The 22,949-nt window shown below is 41.5% G+C and overlaps 3 protein-coding genes across 6 annotated transcripts in view; 1 reads left to right on the plus strand and 2 right to left on the minus strand.

Moving 5' to 3' along the window:
• SEMA6C (semaphorin 6C) overlaps positions 1–16,615 on the minus strand; it is a 167,231-nt gene extending 150,616 nt beyond the window's left edge. For all 4 annotated transcript variants that reach the window (XM_075844749.1, XM_075844747.1, XM_075844748.1 and 1 more), the window contains exon 1: positions 16,365–16,615. The gene's annotated coding sequence lies outside the window, so the exon portion shown is untranslated. The remainder of the gene's footprint in view (positions 1–16,364) is intronic.
• The window catches only part of DUSP23 (dual specificity phosphatase 23), a 395,843-nt gene that overhangs the window by 349,544 nt on the left and 23,350 nt on the right, over positions 1–22,949 (minus strand). The window lies entirely within an intron of this gene.
• Positions 6,684–22,949, plus strand: part of DCAF8 (DDB1 and CUL4 associated factor 8) — a 117,667-nt gene continuing 101,401 nt past the window's right edge. The window contains exon 1 of the mRNA XM_075844539.1: positions 6,684–6,854. Within this exon, the coding sequence (XP_075700654.1) occupies positions 6,684–6,854 (171 nt within the window). The remainder of the gene's footprint in view (positions 6,855–22,949) is intronic.

A 22,949-nucleotide genomic window follows, 5' to 3' on the forward strand; every position in this document is an offset into this window, starting at 1 on the left:
CATTTAGTGGGTTGAACAGTACAAAAAGTCAATAGTGACATCACGGTGACATCACGGTGACATGGGCATTGTCGTCATTTACATAAAAAAAATAAACAGACCGGAAAAAAAAAAAACGGTCGATAAGTAGTGTTTTGGTCTCCATGGATTTTTTCGACGTTTGTAAACTGCTCATTTTGTGGGACAAAATGCATTTTGTAATCACAAAAAACATACACAATTGACAAAACTGAAGCTAGAAAAATATAACAAAACAAAAAATGTAATATTTTTTTTTTACAAAATTCTAATTTGTAACTTAAATATTCCAAAAAAAGATACAGTTTTCCTCCTAAATCGTAAACTTCAAAAAACAAAACCTTTCCCGTACCCCATAGTCCAGCCGATCCAGCCTATAACCCATCTAAAAAATATCAGAAAATAATATGTGGCGCCATCTATGTTACTATATGTCAGAAAAATGTATTTTGCAACACAAAAGTGTATTCCGTGTCACACAATTGTATTCTGTATGACAAAAATTGTCCCAAAGTCACAAAATGCCCAATGGACAAAAAGTAATTTCACATTATTCCCTCAGTACAGGAATTCTCCAAATATACAAAGACTGAAAGGAGACGGCTGTTTCCTTTTTCCTGCCATTATGCAGTTAAAAGTAAGTGCCCCCCTTTCCCTTAACAGCTGTTTACTGCCTCTCTGTCTGGGAGGGAACATGTTAATATTGAATTATAAAGTGCTGGTAGTTGTAAAGGACGGGTAGAAAAATAAAAACTCCCCCCCCCCCCTCCAAACTCAAATACAGGAATCTGCTTTTCTTGCTGGAAAACAATACATATAACCAGTTCCTGCCCCCTCCTCCTTCTGCAGATGTGTCACATTGGTTATTCCTCCTGAATATGGAACATGGAGCGTACAAACGCTGTGCCGTAATTCACCCGAGCGTATAGTAGTGGATATATATCTACACTCTCATCCCTACTCCAATGTGTGAAAAACAGATGGTTACTAAAGACCAGCCTGGAAAAGTGACAATAATATAACTACTATAATACTGCCCCCTATATACAAGAATATAACTACTATAATACTGCCCCTATATACAAGAATATAACTACTATAATACTGCTCCTATATACAAGAATATAACTACTATAATACTGCCCCTATATACAAGAATATAACTACTATAATACTGCTCCTATATACAAGAATATATCTACTATAATACTGCCCCTATATACAAGAATATAACTACTATAATACTGCCCCTATATACAAGAATATAACTACTATAATACTGCCCCTATATACAAGAATATAACTACTATAATACTGCTCCTATATACAAGAATATAACTACTATAATACTGCCCCTATATACAAGAATATAACTACTATAATACTGCTCCTATATACAAGAATATATCTACTATAATACTGCCCCCTATATACAAGAATATAACACTATAATACTGCCCCTATATACAAGAATATAACTACTATAATACTGCCCGTATATACAAGAATATAACTACTATAATACTGCTCCTAGATCCAAGAATATAACTACTATAATACTGCCCCTATATACAAGAATATAACTACTATAATACTGCCCCCTATATACAAGAATATAACTACAATAATACTGCCGCCTATATACAAGAATATAACTACTATAATACTGCCGCCTATATACAAGAATATAACTACTATAATACTGCTCCTATATACAAGAATATAACTACTATAATACTGCCTCCTATATACAAGAATATAACTATTATAATACTGCCCCCTATGTACAAGAATATAACTGCTATAATACTGCTCCTATATACAAGAATATAACTACTATAATACTGCATCTATATACAAGAATATAACTACTATAATACTGCCCCTATATACAAGAATATAACTACTATAATACTGCCACTATATACAAGAATATACCTACTATAATACTGCTCCTATATACAAGAATAGAACTACTATAATACTGCCCCCTATATACAAGAATAGAACTACTATAATACTGCCCCTATATACAAGAATATAACTACTATAATACTGCTCCTATATACAAGAATATAACTACTATAATACTGCCCCTATATACAAGAATATAACTACTATAATACTGCCCCTATATACAAGAATATAACTACTATAATACTGCCCCTATATACAAGAATATAACTACTATAATACTGCCCCTATATACAAGAATATAACGACTATAATACTGCCCCTATATACAAGAATATAACTACTATAATACTGCCTCCTATATACAAGAATATAACTACTATAATACTGCTCCTATATACAAGAATATAAATACTATAATACTGCTCCTATATACAAGAATATAACTACTATAATACTGCTCCCTATATACAAGAATATATCTACTATAATACTGCCCCTATATACAAGAATATAACTACTATAATACTGCTCCTATATACAAGAATATATCTACTATAATACTGCCCCTATATACAAGAATATAACTACTATAATACTGCTCCTATATACAAGAATATAACTACTATAATACTGCTCCTATATACAAGAATATAACTACTATAATACTGCTCCTATATACAAGAATATAAATACTATAATACTGCTCCTATATACAAGAATATAAATACTATAATACTGCTCCTATATACAAGAATATAACTACTATAATACTGCTCTCTATATACAAAAATATAACTACTATAAAACTGCCCCCTATATACAAGAATATAACGACTATAATACTGCTCCCTATATACAAAAATATAACTACTATAAAACTGCCCCCTATATACAAGAATATAACGACTATAATACTGCTCCCTATATACAAAAATATAACTACTATAAAACTGCCCCCTATATACAAGAATATAACGACTATAATACTGCCTCCTATATACAAGAATATAACTACTATAATACTTGCCCCTATATACAAGAATATAACTACTATAATACTGCCCCTATATACAAGAATATAACTACTATACTGCCCCCTATATACAAGAATATAACTACTATAATACTGCCCCCTATATACAAGAATATAACTACTATAATACTGCCCCTATATACAAGAATATAACTACTATAATACTGCCCCCTATATACAAGAATATAACTACTATAATACTGCTCCCTATATACAAGATTATAACTACTATAATACTGCCCGTATATACAAGAATATAACTACTATAATACTGCCCCCTATATACAAGAATATAACTACTATAATACTGCCCCTATATACAAGAATATAACTACTATAATACTGCTCCTATATACAAGACTATAACTACTATAATACTGCCTCTATATACAAGAATATAACTACTATAATACTGCTCCTATATACAAGAATATAACTACTATAATACTGCCCCTATATACAAGAATATAACTACTATAATACTGCTCCCTATATACAAGAATATAACTACTATAATACTGCTCCTATATACAAGAATATAACTACTATAATACTGCCCCCTATATACAAGAATATAACCACTATAATACTGATCCTATATACAAGAATATAACTACTATAATACTGCCCCCTACATACAAGAATATAACTACTATAATACTGCCCCCTATATACAAGAATATAACTACTATAATACTGCTCCTATATACAAGAATATAACTACTATAATACTGCCCCCTATATACAAGAATATAACTACTATAATACTGCTCCTATATACAAGAATATAACTACTATAATACTGCCCCCTACATACAAGAATATAACTACTATAATACTGCTCCCTATATACAAGAATATAACTACTATAATACTGCTCCCTATATACAAGATTATAACTACTATAATACTGCCCGTATATACAAGAATATAACTACTATAATACTGCCCCCTATGGAGCAGTTTATGGTTTACAGAATGACTCCCTGAGTTCCTGCTTAGTAGACATGGGCCTGTGTTATATTGGGTCCGCTGGTTGCAGCGTTAGTATGTGGGGAGGGGGTATGGTGTCAGCAGGGTATGGAGCGCTTGGCACCGTTGCCTCTGGCTTCTTGCTGATGAGAGGTTCCCACTGAATGTATGGAAATTGCGCGTTTTGTCTCTCCCCCGCTCAGTGTGCGATCGTTTAAAATTCATCGCTTCTTCCCAGTAGAAAAAAATAATAAAAATCGTGGCATCGCTGAAGTTTGCTGACAGCATGCAAATTGCCCTAATTCTATCCTAATGATACAGGGTTCAGGTAGAGGTAATCCAACATGTAAGGGGTTAATTGAATTACATAATAAATGATGGGAATCATAAGCCAACACTTAGTGGGCCAAGTTTAGATTGACAGCTCTTTGGGCCAGAGAACCTTCACCGCAGCAGTAACCCATCCTAGATCGTCAGCTCTTGGGCACAGCAGCTTGACGCTCATAGACCGTGCAGATAACACTGCATAGATTGTCAGCTCCTTTGGCCAGAGACCTCAGACAAGCTTCCTCAGACACCTTATTACATATGTATTGATTGTTAGCTCTTTTGGACAGAGGCCTCTACTTGCTTAAAGGGCCATGACCGTACTTAAAGACCGGACGGTGATTTTAATACCCGTGCTGTTGTAATGAACATAAGGGGTTAATACAAGAAAGAGGGGCCCAGGGTTTAATAGGCCCCGGCGCCATCTCTGCCTGTAATAGGATTATTGCCTATCGTCTTACCCCGGGGTCCGCAGGTAATCAGACAGTGTCTCCCCAGGCACAGGGATGGGGGAGGGGGCCTCATGGCACTGAGAGATACTCCGCACACTTCCCGACTGTCTATTAAATAGACTCCTGGGACTGTACTGTGCAGACACAAAACTCCTTGTCCAAGCCCTGAGCACTGTTAGGAGGCCATTGTTACAAATCTTGGCAGTCTGACAGCAAAGGAACAATGTCAGGAGAAAGAAACCTCAAGAAGAAAGGTGGAAAAACGCAAGGCCGGGAAGGGGTTAAAGCCGAGATGATCTCCTCAAGACCCGGAGCTTGGAAGGAGAGGTTCAGAAACCGGTCCAATGCTCAACACGGGGCTTAGTAACCTCTAGGTACATGGTTTCACTCTTCGAGAAACCCCCCCAATACGGGCCTCTCGACACTGACAGCTATAACAATGCCTGGAATATAAAGGGCCGTTCCATAGAACGTTCCGTCTCCAATCTCCCAGCTGTGCCTACCAGTCGTGGCCTGTTATCTGTAGACTTTGTATCTCCACTGCCTCAATCGTTCTTATTATAACGGCACCATATGTTGTGGTAGAACCAAAATAAGGTCAACAGTGTAGGACGTGAAAATCAGAGATCCTCATTGGTGTAATGAAACAGGGAGCGGCCCGGCGATGGTGGCCATTGTCCTGGATTGGCATCAGTAGATTTATGTCATAGCTGGAGCCAAGAATTATATAATTAGTTCTCATTAACCTACCGTTTAATTGGGAAACCCATGGAGATAATAATGGTGGCCATTTCCTTTGTCCTACCAGAGAAGAGTCAAAGCAAAAGCCACGTTGGGTCGTTTGATGAACATTATGAAATGTAAACCCACGGAGATAACAATGGTGGCCTTCCCCATTGTCCTACCAGAAAAGAGTCCAAGGAGCTATGTAGAAGTATTAAGAATCATAAAGCCATGGAGATAATAATGGTGGCCCTCCCATTGTCCCACCAGAGAAGAGTCAAAGCAAGAGCCATGTTGGGTCGCTTGATGAACAATATGAAATGTAAACCCACGGAGATAACAATGGTGGCCTTCCCCATTGTCCTACCAGAAAAGAGTCCAAGGAGCTATGTAGAAGTATTAAGAATCATAAAGCCATGGAGATAATAATGGTGGCCCTCCCATTGTCCCACCAGAGAAGAGTCAAAGCAAGAGCCATGTTGGGTCGCTTGATGAACAATATGAAATGTAAACACACGGAGATAACAATAGTGGCCTTCCCCATTGTCCTACCAGAAAAGAGTCCAAGGAGCCATGTAGAAGTATTAAGAATCATAAAGCCATGGAGATAATAATGGTGGCCCTCCCATTGTCCCACCAGAGAAGCGTCAAAGCAAGAGCCATGTTGGATTGTTTGATGAACAGTATGAAATGTAAACCCACGGAGATTCACCATTGTCCTACCAGAAAGCTATGTAGACGTATTAAGAATCATAAAGCCATGGAGATAACGCACAAACCGGTCCAACAATGGTGGCCCTTACCATTGTCCTACCAGAGAAGAGTCCAACGAGCTATGTAGAGGTATTAAGAATTGTAAAGCCATGTAGATAACACACAAACCGGTCCAGGATTGGTGGCCCTTACCAATATCCTGCCAGAGAAGAGTCCAAAGAGGTAACATGTGGTGGCATTTAATAAACATTATAGATTGTAAAGTCATGAAGATGACAGAAACAGGACCAATAGTGATGGCCTTTGGCCTTGTCCTTCCAAAGAAGAGTCAAAGGAAGACTTTGTTGGGTCGTTTGATGAACAGTATGAAATGTAAACCCCTGGAGATAACTATGGTCGCCTTCACCATCGTCCTACCAGAGATGAGTCCAAAACGAAGAGAAAAAACACACGGTGCCACATAGTGCAATTATCCAAGGGTCATAGGAAAAACAATACTAGGGCAAATACACTCACCTAGAGAGGTTATGCTGACCAGGCACAACACTGTTGAAAGGTATGAGACAACCTCCATGCAGATCACCGCTATGGAGATGCGTGAAGAGGAGACACACCCAAGGTGTGTACAGCCAGATCCGAGGTGTAGCTGCTGCCCAGGTCCAAAAGCCGGTGAACGGGAATTCACCACCAACAATAAGGTAAGAGGATAGGAAAAAAAGGACCAATTTGGTAGGCGCTGCTATACCAATTTATGTTTTTATTATATGAATGAATACAGGCTACCTGTTTCGACGCAGGACATGATGAAGACGCATGTCCTGCGTCGAAACGCGTAGCCTGTATTCATTCATATAATAAAAACATAAATTGGTATAGCAGCGCCTACCAAATTGGTCCTTTTTTTCCTATCCTCTTACCTTAGAGATGAGTCCAGGGAGCTATGTAGGGGGATTATGAATTGTAAAGCCATGGAGATAATACATGAATCGGTCCTACAATGGTGGGCATTGTCCAATCAGAGAAGTGGTGGCATTTTATCAACTTTACCAACCCATGTACATTGTAAACTCATAGAGATAGCGCAAGGATTGGTCCGGCACTGGTAGTCGTACTAGATACAAGTCAAAATAAGTATTGGCCTTTTATCAATGTTATGAATCGTTAAACCATGGAGATGGCACATGTATAGGTCTGGCAGTGGTGGCCTTTGCCATTGTCTCACCAGAGAAGTGTCAAAGTAGGATCCCAGGTGTGGTATTTTATCAACTTCATGAACTATAACCCCATCAAAATATCCTAGGGACCAATATACCACAGGGAAAGGTGGCTCTTGTCATTGTCCTACCAGAGAGGAGTCGAGACAGAAGTCAAGCGGTGGCATTTCACCAACGTTACCACTGGGACTCAAATATATACAACATTGACAGGCTGGGCATTGGTGGCTCTTGTCAATGTCCTACCAGAGAAGAGTCGAGGCAGAAGCCAAGTGGTGGCATTTCACCGTGTATTACTATGGCCTATATATATATATATATATATATATATACCACATGGACAGGCTGGGCATTGGTGGTTCTTGTCAATGTCCTACCAGAGAAGAGTCGAGGAAGAAGCCAAGTGGTGGCATTTCACCGTGTATCACTATTGCCCATATATATATATACCACATGGACAGGCTGGGAATTGGTGGTTCTTGTCAATGTCCTACCAGAGAAGAGTCGAGGAAGAAGCCAAGTGGTGGCATTTCACCGTGTATCACTATGGCCCAGATATATACCACATGGACAGGCTGGGCATTGGTGGTTCTTGTCAATGTCCTACCAGAGGAGAGTCGAGGAAGAAGCCAAGTGGTGGCATTTCACCGTGTATCACTATGGCCCATATATATACCACATGGACAGGCTGGGCATTGGTGGTTCTTGTCAATGTCCTACCAGAGAAGAGTTGAGGAAGAAGCCAAGTGGTGGCATTTCACCGTGTATCACTATGGCCCATATATATACCACATGGACAGGCTGGGCATTGGTGGTTCTTGTCAATGTCCTACCAGAGAAGAGTTGAGGAAGAAGCCAAGTGGTGGCATTTCACCGTGTATCACTATGGCCCATATATATACACCACATGGACAGGCTGGGCATTGGTGGTTCTTGTCAATGTCCTACAAGAGGAGAGTCGAGGAAGAAGCCAAATGGTGGCATTTCACCGTGTATCACTATGGCCCATATATATACCACATGGACAGGCTGGGCATTGGTGGTTCTTGTCAATGTCCTACCAGAGAAGAGCCAAGGAAGGACCTAAGCTGTACCCATAATTAACATTGTTTATTGAAAACTACCGGGTCTGGCCTGGCATTGGTGGAAATGCCATTGTTAGAAGAACATTCAGTTGACATTGTGAATTGTAACCCCCGCCCCCCGAACTAGGACATGGACCGATCCGGCAGTGGTGGCTTTGGCCATTGTCCTAGCAGCTAAACGTCTTCGCAGAGCCAAGAATAACTTTGGATGTGGACGCCGGGAGATTGTGCTACATTGTTACTCCATACAATAGTTGACTTCACTACTTTCCCATCATCTTCTGGGCAGGTCAGGCCCGGAATCCACTGTAAAGAATGGGGATTGTTCTGTTCTGTCCGATATATTTGGGCAGCGATGAGCGGATGTTTTGGGTCTTGAGTATATATTGAAAAGTTCTGACAATAGATCCGATGCATCTCTTAATGTGATAGCGTTACATATATATATATATATATATATAACCCACAGCTGAGCAGATCATGTCACCTATAGCTGGGGAGGGGGCACTGACAACCTATAGACAATACAGTGATTGGGATCGGTCTAAATCCCAGCCTGAGACAAGATACAGTCCGAAATCCTACTCAAGTAGGAAAACGCTGCACACAACCCATAATGCTCTGCATGTCATACATTACACCGTATCATACACATAATGCTCTGCATGTCATACATTACACCGTATCATACACATAATGCTCTGCATGTCATACATTACACTGTATCATACACATAATGCTCTGCGTGTCATACATTACACCTTATCATACACATAATGCTCTGCATGTCATACATTACACCGTATCATACACATAATGCTCTGCATCTCATACATTACACCGTATCATACACATAATGCTCTGCATGTCATACATTACACCGTATCATACACATAATGCTCTGCATGTCATACATTACACCGTATCATACACATAATGCTCTGCATGTCATACATTACCCCGTATCATACACATAATGCTCTGCATGTCATACATTACACCGTATCATACACATAATGCTCTGCATGTCATACATTACACCGTATCATACACATAATGCTCTGCATGTCATACATTACACCGTATCATACACATAATGCTCTGCATGTCATACATTACCCCGTATCATACACATAATGCTCTGCATGTCATACATTACACCGTATCATACACATAATGCTCTGCATGTCATACATTACACCGTATCATACACATAATGCTCTGCATGTCATACATTACCCCGTATCATACACATAATGCTCTGCATGTCATACATTACACCGTATCATACACATAATGCTCTGCATGTCATACATTACACCGTATCATACACATAATGCTCTGCATGTCATACATTACCCCGTATCATACACATAATGCTCTGCATGTCATACATTACACCGTATCATACACATAATGCTCTGCGTGTCATACATTACACCGTATCATACACATAATGCTCTGCATGTCATACATTACCCCGTATCATACACATAATGCTCTGCATGTCATACATTACACCGTATCATACACATAATGCTCTGCATGTCATACATTACCCCGTATCATACACATAGTGCTCTGCATGTCATACATTACCCCGTATCATACACATAATGCTCTGCATCTCATACATTACCCCGTATCATACACATAGTGCTCTGCATGTCATACATTACCCCGTATCATACACATAATGCTCTGCATGTCATACATTACACCGTATCATACACATAATGCTCTGCATGTCATACATTACACCGTATCATACACATAATGCTCTGCATGTCATACATTACACCGTATCATACACATAATGCTCTGCGTGTCATACATTACACCGTATCATACACATAATGCTCTGCGTGTCATACATTACACCGTATCATACACATAATGCTCTGCATGTCATACATTACACCGTATCATACACATAATGCTCTGCATGTCATACATTACACCGTATCATACACATAATGCTCTGCATCTCATACATTACACCGTATCATACACATAATGCTCTGCATGTCATACATTACACCGTATCATACACATAATGCTCTGCATGTCATACATTACACCGTATCATACACATAGTGCTCTGCATGTCATACATTACACCGTATCATACACATAATGCTCTGCATGTCATACATTACACCGTATCATACACATAATGCTCTGCATGTCATACATTACACCGTATCATACACATAATGCTCTGCGTGTCATACATTACACCGTATCATACACATAATGCTCTGCGTGTCATACATTACACCGTATCATACACATAATGCTCTGCATGTCATACATTACACCGTATCATACACATAATGCTCTGCATGTCATACATTACCCCGTATCATACACATAGTGCTCTGCATGTCATACACTGCCCCGTATCATACACATAATGCTCTGCGTGTCATACATTACACCGTATCATACACATAATGCTCTGCATGTCATACATTACACCGTATCATACACATAATGCTCTGCATGTCATACATTACCCCGTATCATACACATAATGCTCTGCATGTCATACATTACACCGTATCATACACATAATGCTCTGCATGTCATACATTACACCGTATCATACACATAATGCTCTGCATGTCATACATTACACCGTATCATACACATAATGCTCTGCATGTCATACATTACACCGTATCATACACATAATGCTCTGCATGTCATACATTACCCCGTATCATACACATAATGCTCTGCATGTCATACATTACACCGGATCATACACATAATGCTCTGCATGTCATACATTACCCCGTATCATACACATAATGCTCTGCATGTCATACACTGCCCCGTATCATACACATAATGCTCTGCATGTCATACATTACCCCGTATCATACACATAATGCTCTGCATGTCATACATTACACCGTATCATACACATAATGCTCTGCATGTCATACATTACACCGTATCATACACATAATGCTCTGCATGTCATACATTACACCGTATCATACACATAATGCTCTGCATGTCATACACTGCCCCGTATCATACACATAATGCTCTGCATGTCATACATTACACCGTATCATACACATAATGCTCTGCATCTCATACATTACCCCGTATCATACACATAATGCTCTGCATGTCATACATTACACCGTATCATACACATAATGCTCTGCATGTCATACATTACACCGTATCATACACATAATGCTCTGCATGTCATACATTACACCGTATCATACACATAATGCTCTGCATGTCATACATTACACCGTATCATACACATAATGCTCTGCATGTCATACATTACACCGTATCATACACATAATGCTCTGCGTGTCATACATTACACCGTATCATACACATAATGCTCTGCGTGTCATACATTACACCGTATCATACACATAATGCTCTGCATGTCATACATTACACCGTATCATACACATAATGCTCTGCATGTCATACATTACACCGTATCATACACATAATGCTCTGCATCTCATACATTACACCGTATCATACACATAATGCTCTGCATGTCATACATTACACCGTATCATACACATAATGCTCTGCATGTCATACATTACACCGTATCATACACATAATGCTCTGCATGTCATACATTACACCGTATCATACACATAGTGCTCTGCATGTCATACATTACACCGTATCATACACATAATGCTCTGCATGTCATACATTACACCGTATCATACACATAATGCTCTGCATGTCATACATTACACCGTATCATACACATAATGCTCTGCATGTCATACATTACACCGTATCATACACATAATGCTCTGCATGTCATACATTACCCCGTATCATACACATAATGCTCTGCATGTCATACATTACACCGTATCATACACATAATGCTCTGCATGTCATACATTACCCCGTATCATACACATAATGCTCTGCATGTCATACATTACACCGTATCATACACATAATGCTCTGCATGTCATACATTACCCCGTATCATACACATAATGCTCTGCATGTCATACATTACCCCGTATCATACACATAATGCTCTGCATCTCATACATTACCCCGTATCATACACATAGTGCTCTGCATGTCATACATTACCCCGTATCATACACATAATGCTCTGCATGTCATACATTACACCGTATCATACACATAATGCTCTGCGTGTCATACATTACACCGTATCATACACATAATGCTCTGCATGTCATACACTGCCCCGTATCATACACATAATGCTCTGCATGTCATACATTACACCGTATCATACACATAATGCTCTGCATGTCATACATTACCCCGTATCATACACATAATGCTCTGCATGTCATACATTACCACGTATCATACACATAATGCTCTGCATGTCATACATTACCCCGTATCATACACATAATGCTCTGCATGTCATACATTACACCGTATCATACACATAGTGCTCTGCATGTCATACATTACACCGTATCATACACATAATGCTCTGCATGTCATACATTACCCCGTATCATACACATAATGCTCTGCATGTCATACATTACACCGTATCATACACATAATGCTCTTCATGTCATACATTACACCGTATCATACACATAATGCTCTGCATGTCATACATTACCCCGTATCATACACATAATGCTCTGCATGTCATACATTACACCGTATCATACACATAATACTCTGCATGTCATACACTGCCCCGTATCATACACATAATGCTCTGCGTGTCATACATTACCCCGTATCATACACATAATGCTCTGCATGTCATACACTGCCCCGTATCATACACATAGTGCTCTGCATGTCATACATTACACCGTATCATACACATAATGCTCTGCATGTCATACATTACACCGTATCATACACATAATGCTCTGCATGTCATACATTACACCGTATCATACACATAATGCTCTGCATGTCATACATTACACCGTATCATACACATAATGCTCTGCATCTCATACATTACACCGTATCATACACATAATGCTCTGCATGTCATACATTACACCGTATCATACACATAATGCTCTGCATGTCATACATTACCCCGTATCATACACATAATGCTCTGCATGTCATACATTACACCGTATCATACACATAATGCTCTGCATGTCATACATTACCCCGTATCATACACATAATGCTCTGCATGTCATACGTTACACCGTATCATACACATAATGCTCTGCATGTCATACATTACCCCGTATCATACACATAATGCTCTGCATGTCATACATTACACCGTATCATACACATAATGCTCTGCATGTCATACATTACACCGTATCATACACATAATGCTCTGCATGTCATACACTGCCCCGTATCATACACATAATGCTCTGCATGTCATACATTACCCCGTATCATACACATAATGCTCTGCATGTCATACATTACACCGTATCATACACATAATGCTCTGCATGTCATACATTACACCGTATCATACACATAATGCTCTGCATCTCATACATTACACCGTATCATACACATAATGCTCTGCATGTCATACATTACACCGTATCATACACATAATGCTCTGCGTGTCATACATTACACCGTATCATACACATAATGCTCTGCATGTCATACATTACATCGTATCATACACATAATGCTCTGCATGTCATACATTACACCGTATCATACACATAATGCTCTGCATGTCATACATTACACCGTATCATACACATAGTGCTCTGCATGTCATACATTACACCGTATCATACACATAATGCTCTGCATGTCATACATTACTCCGTATCATACACATAATGCTCTGCATGTCATACATTACACCGTATCATACACATAATGCTCTGCATGTCATACATTACATCGTATCATACACATAATGCTCTGCATGTCATACATTACACCGTATCATACACATAATGCTCTGCATGTCATACATTACACCGTATCATACACATAATGCTCTGCATGTCATACATTACCCCGTATCATACACATAGTGCTCTGCATGTCATACATTACACCGTATCATACACATAATGCTCTGCATGTCATACATTACATCGTATCATACACATAATGCTCTGCATGTCATACATTACCCCGTATCATACACATAATGCTCTGCATGTCATACATTACCCCGTATCATACACATAGTGCTCTGCATGGTATATAACACAACACGTCTGTAGACAGATACAGGTCTGGAGCGCCGCTGTGTATGAGACAATGCTCTGCACCCGGCAGGCTTGCGCTGCATACAGGACATTGCTCTGTGCGTGCTTGGGGCGGCTTAAGAGTTAATCATCCACGGTTCTGATCCCGGTGTTATTCGATGGGATGAAGGGGGTGCAGAGATTTCCAGTCTGGGGGTCTCTGGATATAAAGCTGGGGACTTGTGTGACGGTCCAGTAGAGGGACACTGAGTATGACCGGGGACTAGATTCATCAATAACAGTCCTACAAGAAGCCGCTACTTAACTCCTCACATGCCGGAAAAAGGGCCATAATAATCGGGGGGGGGGGCTGCGTGGATTTGGGAGCGTGAAGGGTTAATGGTTTTAGTCTCTTGTGATGAGCCGGGTCTGGGGCGCTGTTTGGAATAAGTTCAGTTTGTTTGTTATGACACATGATATATACAGTGAGTGTATGTATATATGTACAGTGTGTGTGTCTGAGTGTGTCTATATCTGTTTGTGTGTGTGTGTATATGGATTTGTGTATATCTGTGTGTGTGTATATTTGTGTGTATATTTGTATATGTTTGTGTATGTATATTTGTGTGTGTGTGTATGTGTTTGTTTGTATATATGTGTATGTATTTGTGTATGTATATGTATGTGTATATATATATATATGTGTGTATGTATATTTGTGTGTTTGTGTATATATATGTGTATGTTTGTGTATGTATATGTATATATATATATATATATATATATATGTGTGTATGTGTGTGTATATTTGTGTGTATGTGTGTATATATATGTGTATGTGTGTGTATATGTATGTGTATGTGTATATATATATGTGTGTGTATGTGTGTGTATATATATGTATGTGTGTGTATGTGTGTGTATATATGTATGTGTGTGTATATTTGTGTGTTTGTGTATGTGTATATATGTGTATGTGTGTATATTTGTGTGTTTGTGTGTGTGTATATTTGTGTGTTTGTGTATGTGTATATATGTGTATGTGTGTATATTTGTGTGTTTGTGTGTGTGTGTATATTTGTGTGTTTGTGTATGTATATATATATGTGTGTATGTGTGTGTATATTTGTGTATATATATGTGTGTATGTGTGTGTATATGTATGTGTGTTTGTGTATGTGTATATATGTGTATGTGTGTATATTTGTATATGTTTGTGTATGTATATATATGTGTGTATGTGTGTGTATATATATGTGTGTATGTGTGTGTATATTTGTGTGTTTGTGTGTGTGTATATGTGTGTATATATATGTATATGTATGTGTGTATATACGTGATGTTTATACAGTATATATATATTTATTTGTGTATATAATCATATACTGCAGAACTCCTTACGGAGCCGCTGACAGCGCTGATTTCTTCGACAACACGGATAACGGGGGGAGGGGGGGTCTGAGTATAACACCGTCCTCCAGCCAAGAAAACAGCGAAGATGATGACCCCCCAACCCTCCTCCGAGCAGCGACCCCCTGCAGATGTCCTCCTGTCTCCGATCTCCATATAAAACTTCCAAAAACAACACAATCCCCACAATTCCCACCACAAGTCCGCACCCCTCCGGACCACAGAGCTCGCAATCTACACCCACAGCTGGACTGGCATCCAAGTGGCAAAGTGTGAGGAGACAATGCGCCAGCAATAGGGAGAAGAATAGAGATGGGTCTTACCTTGGAGGAGAAGACCTGGCGGTGGAGGATGAGGAGTTGATTAGTTTCCTTTTTCGAGGGTCGGTTCACAAAACAATAGATTGTCAAGGGGTTTGGGGGGGCAGGAGTAGAGGGCGGGGGGTGGCACATGCCCCGGATTCCTGGGCTCGGGTGGTATAATTCCTTGTGGTGTGAGGGTTGCTCCCTTTCTCCAAACTGAAGGCAGAGAAAAACAAAACTACTGCATGCCAGGATCTCCTAATCCTCAGACCTCCCCCGATCACTCCCTGATCTGAAGAACCAATAGTGTGCCAATGCCCCGCCCACCCTGCTCCAGACTCCTCCCTCATATCCCTGCTGCCTCCAGAGCTGTCAGCTGTCACTGCTCGCTCCTGTCACCGCCAGCGCCACAAGGGTTAACGTGGCTCAGCGTGCCAGCTGTGGATGGCACATGCCCCGGTCCAGTTTTTGGATCATTCTTCTTGAGCTCGCCTCTCGTGGGGTTACTGTCTATGGGCACTGGCTAGGGTTTCCTTCGCCCGGGCCAACGGTTCGGTTTGTTGCCCTGTATCACTGTATCTAAATATCCTGGCCAAGGAAAAGTGGCTTGTTGGCACCCTCCCTGGCACCCAGCAACCCGAGGTATATGCCCATAGCCCCTACTAGTCCTTCACCCGGGGCAAAGGTTCCGTTTGTTGCCCTGCATCCCTGTATCTAAATATCCTGGCCAAGGAAAAGTGGCTTGTTGGCACCTTCCCTGGCACCCAGCAACCCGAGGCATATGCCCATAGCCCCTACTAGTCCTTCACCAAGGGCAAAGGTTCGGTTTGTTGCCCTCATCCCTGTATCTAAATATCCTGGCCAAGGAAAAGTGGCTTGTTGGCACCCTCCCTGGCACCCAGCACCCTAGGCACATGCCCTGTAGCCCACACTAGCTACGCCCACGGTTCACACACTTGGTGCAGTATTTGACCTGGTGCCCCTGAACCAGGGAAGGACTGAGGGTGGTTTGGGCATTAAAGGTGATGGGCCCCTAACCAACCACTAGGGCCATCATACACTTATTGTTGGAATACCCCTTTAAGGAGTGCTGTGATTGACTATGGACCCGCGGGCACTGCCCTTACTTGTTCATAGGGTGCAGATTGGCACGCTAGGGTCTTCCTGTTACGAATGCACTAATCTGAGGCACACTGTCGATGTAACACACCTGAGGCATGAGGTATACTGTGTCTCAAGGATAGGAATGAGGTTCTCAATGTAACACACCTGAGGCATGAGGTATACTGTCTCTCAAGGACAGGAATGAGGTTCTCAATGTAACACACCTCAGGCATGAGGTATACTGCGTCTCAAGGATAGAAATGAGGTTCTCAATGTAACACACCTGAGGCATGAGGTATACTGCGTCTCAAGGATAGGAATTAGGTTCTCAATGTAACACACCTGAGGCATGAGGTATACTGTGTCTCAAGGATAGGAATGAGGTTCTCAATGTAACACACCTGAGGCATGAGGTATACTGTGTCTCAAGGATAGGAATGAGGTTCTCAATGTAACACACCCAAGGCATGAGGTATACTGTGTCTCAAGGATAGGAATGAGGTTCTCAATGTAACACACCTCAGGCATGAGGTATACTGCGTCTCAAGGATAGAAATGAGGTTCTCAATGTAACACACCTGAGGCATGAGGTATACTGCGTCTCAAGGATAGGAATTAGGTTCTCAATGTAACACACCTGAGGCATGAGGTATACTGTGTCTCAAGGATAGGAATGAGGTTCTCAATGTAACACACCTGAGGCATGAGGTATACTGTGTCTCAAGGATAGGAATGAGGTTCTCAATGTAACACACCTGAGACATGAGGTATACTGTGTCTCAAGGATAGGAATGAGGTTCTCAATGTAACACACCTGAGACATGAGGTATACTGTGTCTCAAGGATAGGAATGAGGTTCTCAATGTAACACACCTGAAGCATGAGGTATACTGCGTCTCAAGGATAGGAATGAGGTTCTCAATGTAATACACCTGAGGCATGAGGTATACTGTGTCTCAAGGATAGGAATGAGGTTCTCAATGTAACACACCTGAGGCATGAGGTATACTGTGTCTCAAGGATAGGAATGAGGTTCTCAATGTAACAAACCTGAGACATGAGGTATACTGTCTCTCAAGGACAGGAATGAGGTTCTCAATGTAACACACCTCAGGCATGAGGTATACTGCGTCTCAAGGATAGAAATGTGGTTCTCAATGTAACACACCTGAGGCATGAGGTAACTGTGTCTCAAGGATAGGAATGAGGTTCTCAATGTAACACACCTGAGGCATGAGGTATACTGTCTCTCAAGGACAGGAATGAGGTTCTCAATGTAACACACCTGAGGCATGAGGTATACTGTGTCTCAAGGATAGGAATGAGGTTCTCAATGTAACACACCTGAGGCATGAGGTATACTGTGTCTCAAGGATAGGAATGAGGTTTTCAATGTAACACACCTGAGGCATGAGGTATACTGTGTCTCAAGGATAGGAATGAGGTTCTCAATGTAACACACCTGAAGCATGAGGTATACTGCGTCTCAAGGATAGGAATGAGGTTCTCAATGTAACACACCTGAGGCATGAGGTATACTGCGTCTCAAGGATAGGAATGAGGTTCTCAATGTAACACACCTGAGGCATGAGGTATACTGCGTCTCAAGGATAGGAATGAGGTTCTCAATGTAACACACCTGAGGCATGAGGTATACTGCGTCTCAAGGATAGGAATGAGGTTCTCAATGTAACACACCTGAGGCATGAGGTATACTGCGTCTCAAGGATAGGAATGAGGTTCTCAATGTAACACACCTGAGGCATGAGGTATACTGCGTCTCAAGGATAGGAATGAGGTTCTCAATGTAACACACCTGAGGCATGAGGTATACTGCGTCTCAAGGATAGGAATGAGGTTCTCAATGTAACACACCTGAGACATGAGGTATACTGCGTCTCAAGGATAGGAATGAGGTTCTCAATGTAACACACCTGAGGCATGAGGTATACTGCGTCTCAAGGATAGGAATGAGGTTCTCAATGTAATACACCTGAGGCATGAGGTATACTGCGTCTCAAGGATAGGAATGAGGTACTCAATGTAACACACCTGAGGCATGAGGTATACTGCGTCTCAAGGATAGGAATGAGGTTCTCAATGTAACACACCTGAGGCATGAGGTATACTGCGTCTCAAGGATAGGAATGAGGTTCTCAATGTAACACACCTGAGGCATGAGGTATACTGCGTCTCAAGGATAGGAATGAGGTTCTCAATGTAATACACCTGAGGCATGAGGTATACTGCGTCTCAAGGATAGGAATGAGGTACTCAATGTAACACACCTGAGGCATGAGGTATACTGCGTCTCAAGGATAGGAATGAGGTTCTCAATGTAACACACCTGAGGCATGAGGTATACTGTGTCTCAAGGATAGGAATGAGGTTCTCAATGTAACACACCTGAGACATGAGGTATACTGCGTCTCAAGGATAGGAATGAGGTTCTCAATGTAACACACCTGAGGCATGAGGTATACTGCGCCTCAAGGATAGGAATAAGGTTCTCAATGTAACACACCTGAGGCATGAGGTATGCTGTGTCTCGAGGATACAAATGAGGTTCTCAATGTAACAAACCTGAGGCATGAGGTATACTGTGTCTCAAGGATAGGAATGAGGTTCTCAATGTAACAAACCTGAGGCATGAGGTATACTGTGTCTCAAGGATAGGAATGAGGTTCTTTGTGCCTCTCACCTCACAGATACCCACAGGTCCTCATCCGTGCACTGGTACCACACCTGAGGAATTAGATACATTGTTTTTCAAGGATACCACCATGTTTCACCTGCAAAACAACTAAGGCGTGAGGTTTATCATGCCTCACACCTCAAAAACAACCGAGTTATCGTTAAGGTTACCACGTGCTGACGATGCATGTGCAACACACCCAAGGCAAGATGTATAATGTATCACAGGGTTAGGCATGAGGTTCATTGTGCCTCGCTCCTCACACGTCCCACCAGGTCCTCATAGATGTCACCAGATCTTGTTAATACCCTCTTACCATTCCCGAGGCGTGAGGTAGATTGTGTCTCAAAGATACCACCATGTCCCAACTGTAAAATGACTGAGGCGTGAGGTTCATCACGCCTCACAGATCCCACCAGGTCCTCACAGATCCCACTAAGTCCTCACAGATGTCACTGGGTCTTGTCAATGCCCCAATCTGAGGCGTGAGGTATATTATGTCTCAAGGATATGCCATGTTAGACTCTAAAACTACTGAGGCGTGAGGTCCATAATGCCTCATACCTCCCGATTCCCGATTGATGTCGCTGTGTCGTGACCGGACCTGTACCACACCACGAGGTTCCTGGTGCCTCGCGCCTCACGTTATTGAATTATTGCACTCTCATGAATACGGGTTCGGGCTGCGGCCTCCTCTGTATATAGACCGGTCCTGACATTACAGTATACAGGATATTTATGATGTGGAAGCGATTATAAAATGATTACAAGCCGGCTCCGTCACCGTATTGAGGCGTGAGGCTGCACGTGCCCTCAGATTCCTTAGTATGAGGCAGAACAGGTTGAGCAGAGCTGCGTCGTGTCACCCCTGACTCATTATAATCTACAGGATGCCGATAAATGATAAACAAATGATGCCATTCCTGCCCTCCGATGACCCCGGCATGCCGGATTATCGGAACTGTTTTGTATATGGACAGGGATTGGTCCAAAAATTCAACGTAAAGCCCGCTGCCCAAAAAGACACCAATGCAAAGGGACAGTGGCGAATTAAATTCTGATCAGGTCCCATTGGCGCCCCTTTAGATATGCCAGGCTCTTGGGCACTACCCAAATACTCGACTGCTCCTGGCCACCCGAGACGTTCAATAAATGTCCTTGTCTCCTTGATCAGAACTTAATTTTTCGTCATATTATTTTTCAGGCTACTGTCCCTTTAAAATATTCAGTCCATCGTTTTGCATAAAATTGCAAAAAAAAAAAAAAATTGGTTTATCAAATTTAAAGGGCCAGTAACAAAAAAATGGCCCCGTTATGAAAATAGTCTCTGTCCCATAAACTGGCACAGATTGTACCCGGATGCCATGCAGGAGTATGGCAGGACAATGGCGGCTCAACTTTTAACCCTAGTGTGACCCTTTCACCTAAAATGCCCGTCCAGTAACCCTCCGCCTGGCATTGTGACAGTGGTTGGTGTCGGGTGACCAGTACTTTGGGGAGATGATGGGTTAACCAGCCACTAGTTATGTATGCCCACTTCTGAGCTGGCAGGAGGCGAGGATCCCAACCCGGGAGAAGCGGAGACGCACTGGGGGCTCCGGGCGCTTTGTAGCTGCTAATTGGTGTTGGAAAGCCAAGCTTAGATCATGTCACAGTGTCATCTGCCTCCATGTCAGGGGGAGGGGGCGCCGAAACCCTCCACTAGCACAATTACCGCAGAGTACAGCCGCGCAGCCGTGCCACAGGTGGAAAAGTGTGCAACGCGTGTGTGTGGTCTGATCCGTCTCACGCCCGCACCATTCATGATGAGCTGCCGCTACCCTGGAAGTGATGGCATAATGAAATCCAGGGTATCACACATCATAGGCTTAGATACAGCATCTCAGCAGACAGTATCGCACATGATATGATTAGATACACAGCTCAGCAGACTGTATCACACATGATAGGATTAGATACATTGGATCAGCAGTCAGTATCACACATGATAGGATTAGATACACAGCTCAGCAGACAGTATCACACATGACAGGATTAGATACACCGCTCAGCAGACTGTATCACACATGATAGGATTAGATACATTGGATCAGCAGTCAGTATCACACATGATAGGATTAGATACACAGCTCAGCAGACAGTATCACACATGACAGGATTAGATACACAGCTCAGCAGACAGTATCACACATGATAGGATTAGATACACGGCTCAGCAGACAGTATCACACATGATATGATTAGATACACTGGCTCAGTAGACAGTATCACACATCATAGGCTTAGATACAGCATCTCAGCAGACAGTATCGCACATGATATGATTAGATACACAGCTCAGCAGATAGTATCACACATGATAGGATTAGATACATTGGATCAGCAGTCAGTATCACACATGATAGGATTAGATACACCAGCTCAGCAGACAGTATCACACATGATGGGATTAGATACACAGCTCAGCAGGCAGTATCACACATGATAGGATTAGATACACAGCTCAGCAGGCAGTATCACACATGATAGGATTAGATACACGGCTCAGCAGGCAGTATCACACATGCTAGGATTAGATACACGGCTCAGCAGTCAGTATCACACATGATTGGCTTAGATACACGGCTCAGCAGGCAGTTCCTCCTCTCAGGACACGGTTGGGGGTCCGGTCCCGGCTCATGCGGCAGATCTGATATATTGAACCTAATTGCTGTCGGATATTATTAAATATGGGCCGTCAGTTTGATGTTCTGACCCGTCGTCCTCCAGATTCGTCCCCTCATGTCGGACGCGACTTCTGTCATTTT

The sequence above is a fragment of the Rhinoderma darwinii genome, chromosome 12, assembly GCF_050947455.1.
Source record: "Rhinoderma darwinii isolate aRhiDar2 chromosome 12, aRhiDar2.hap1, whole genome shotgun sequence".
In the NCBI taxonomy this organism is placed as follows: Eukaryota; Metazoa; Chordata; class Amphibia; order Anura; family Rhinodermatidae; genus Rhinoderma; species Rhinoderma darwinii.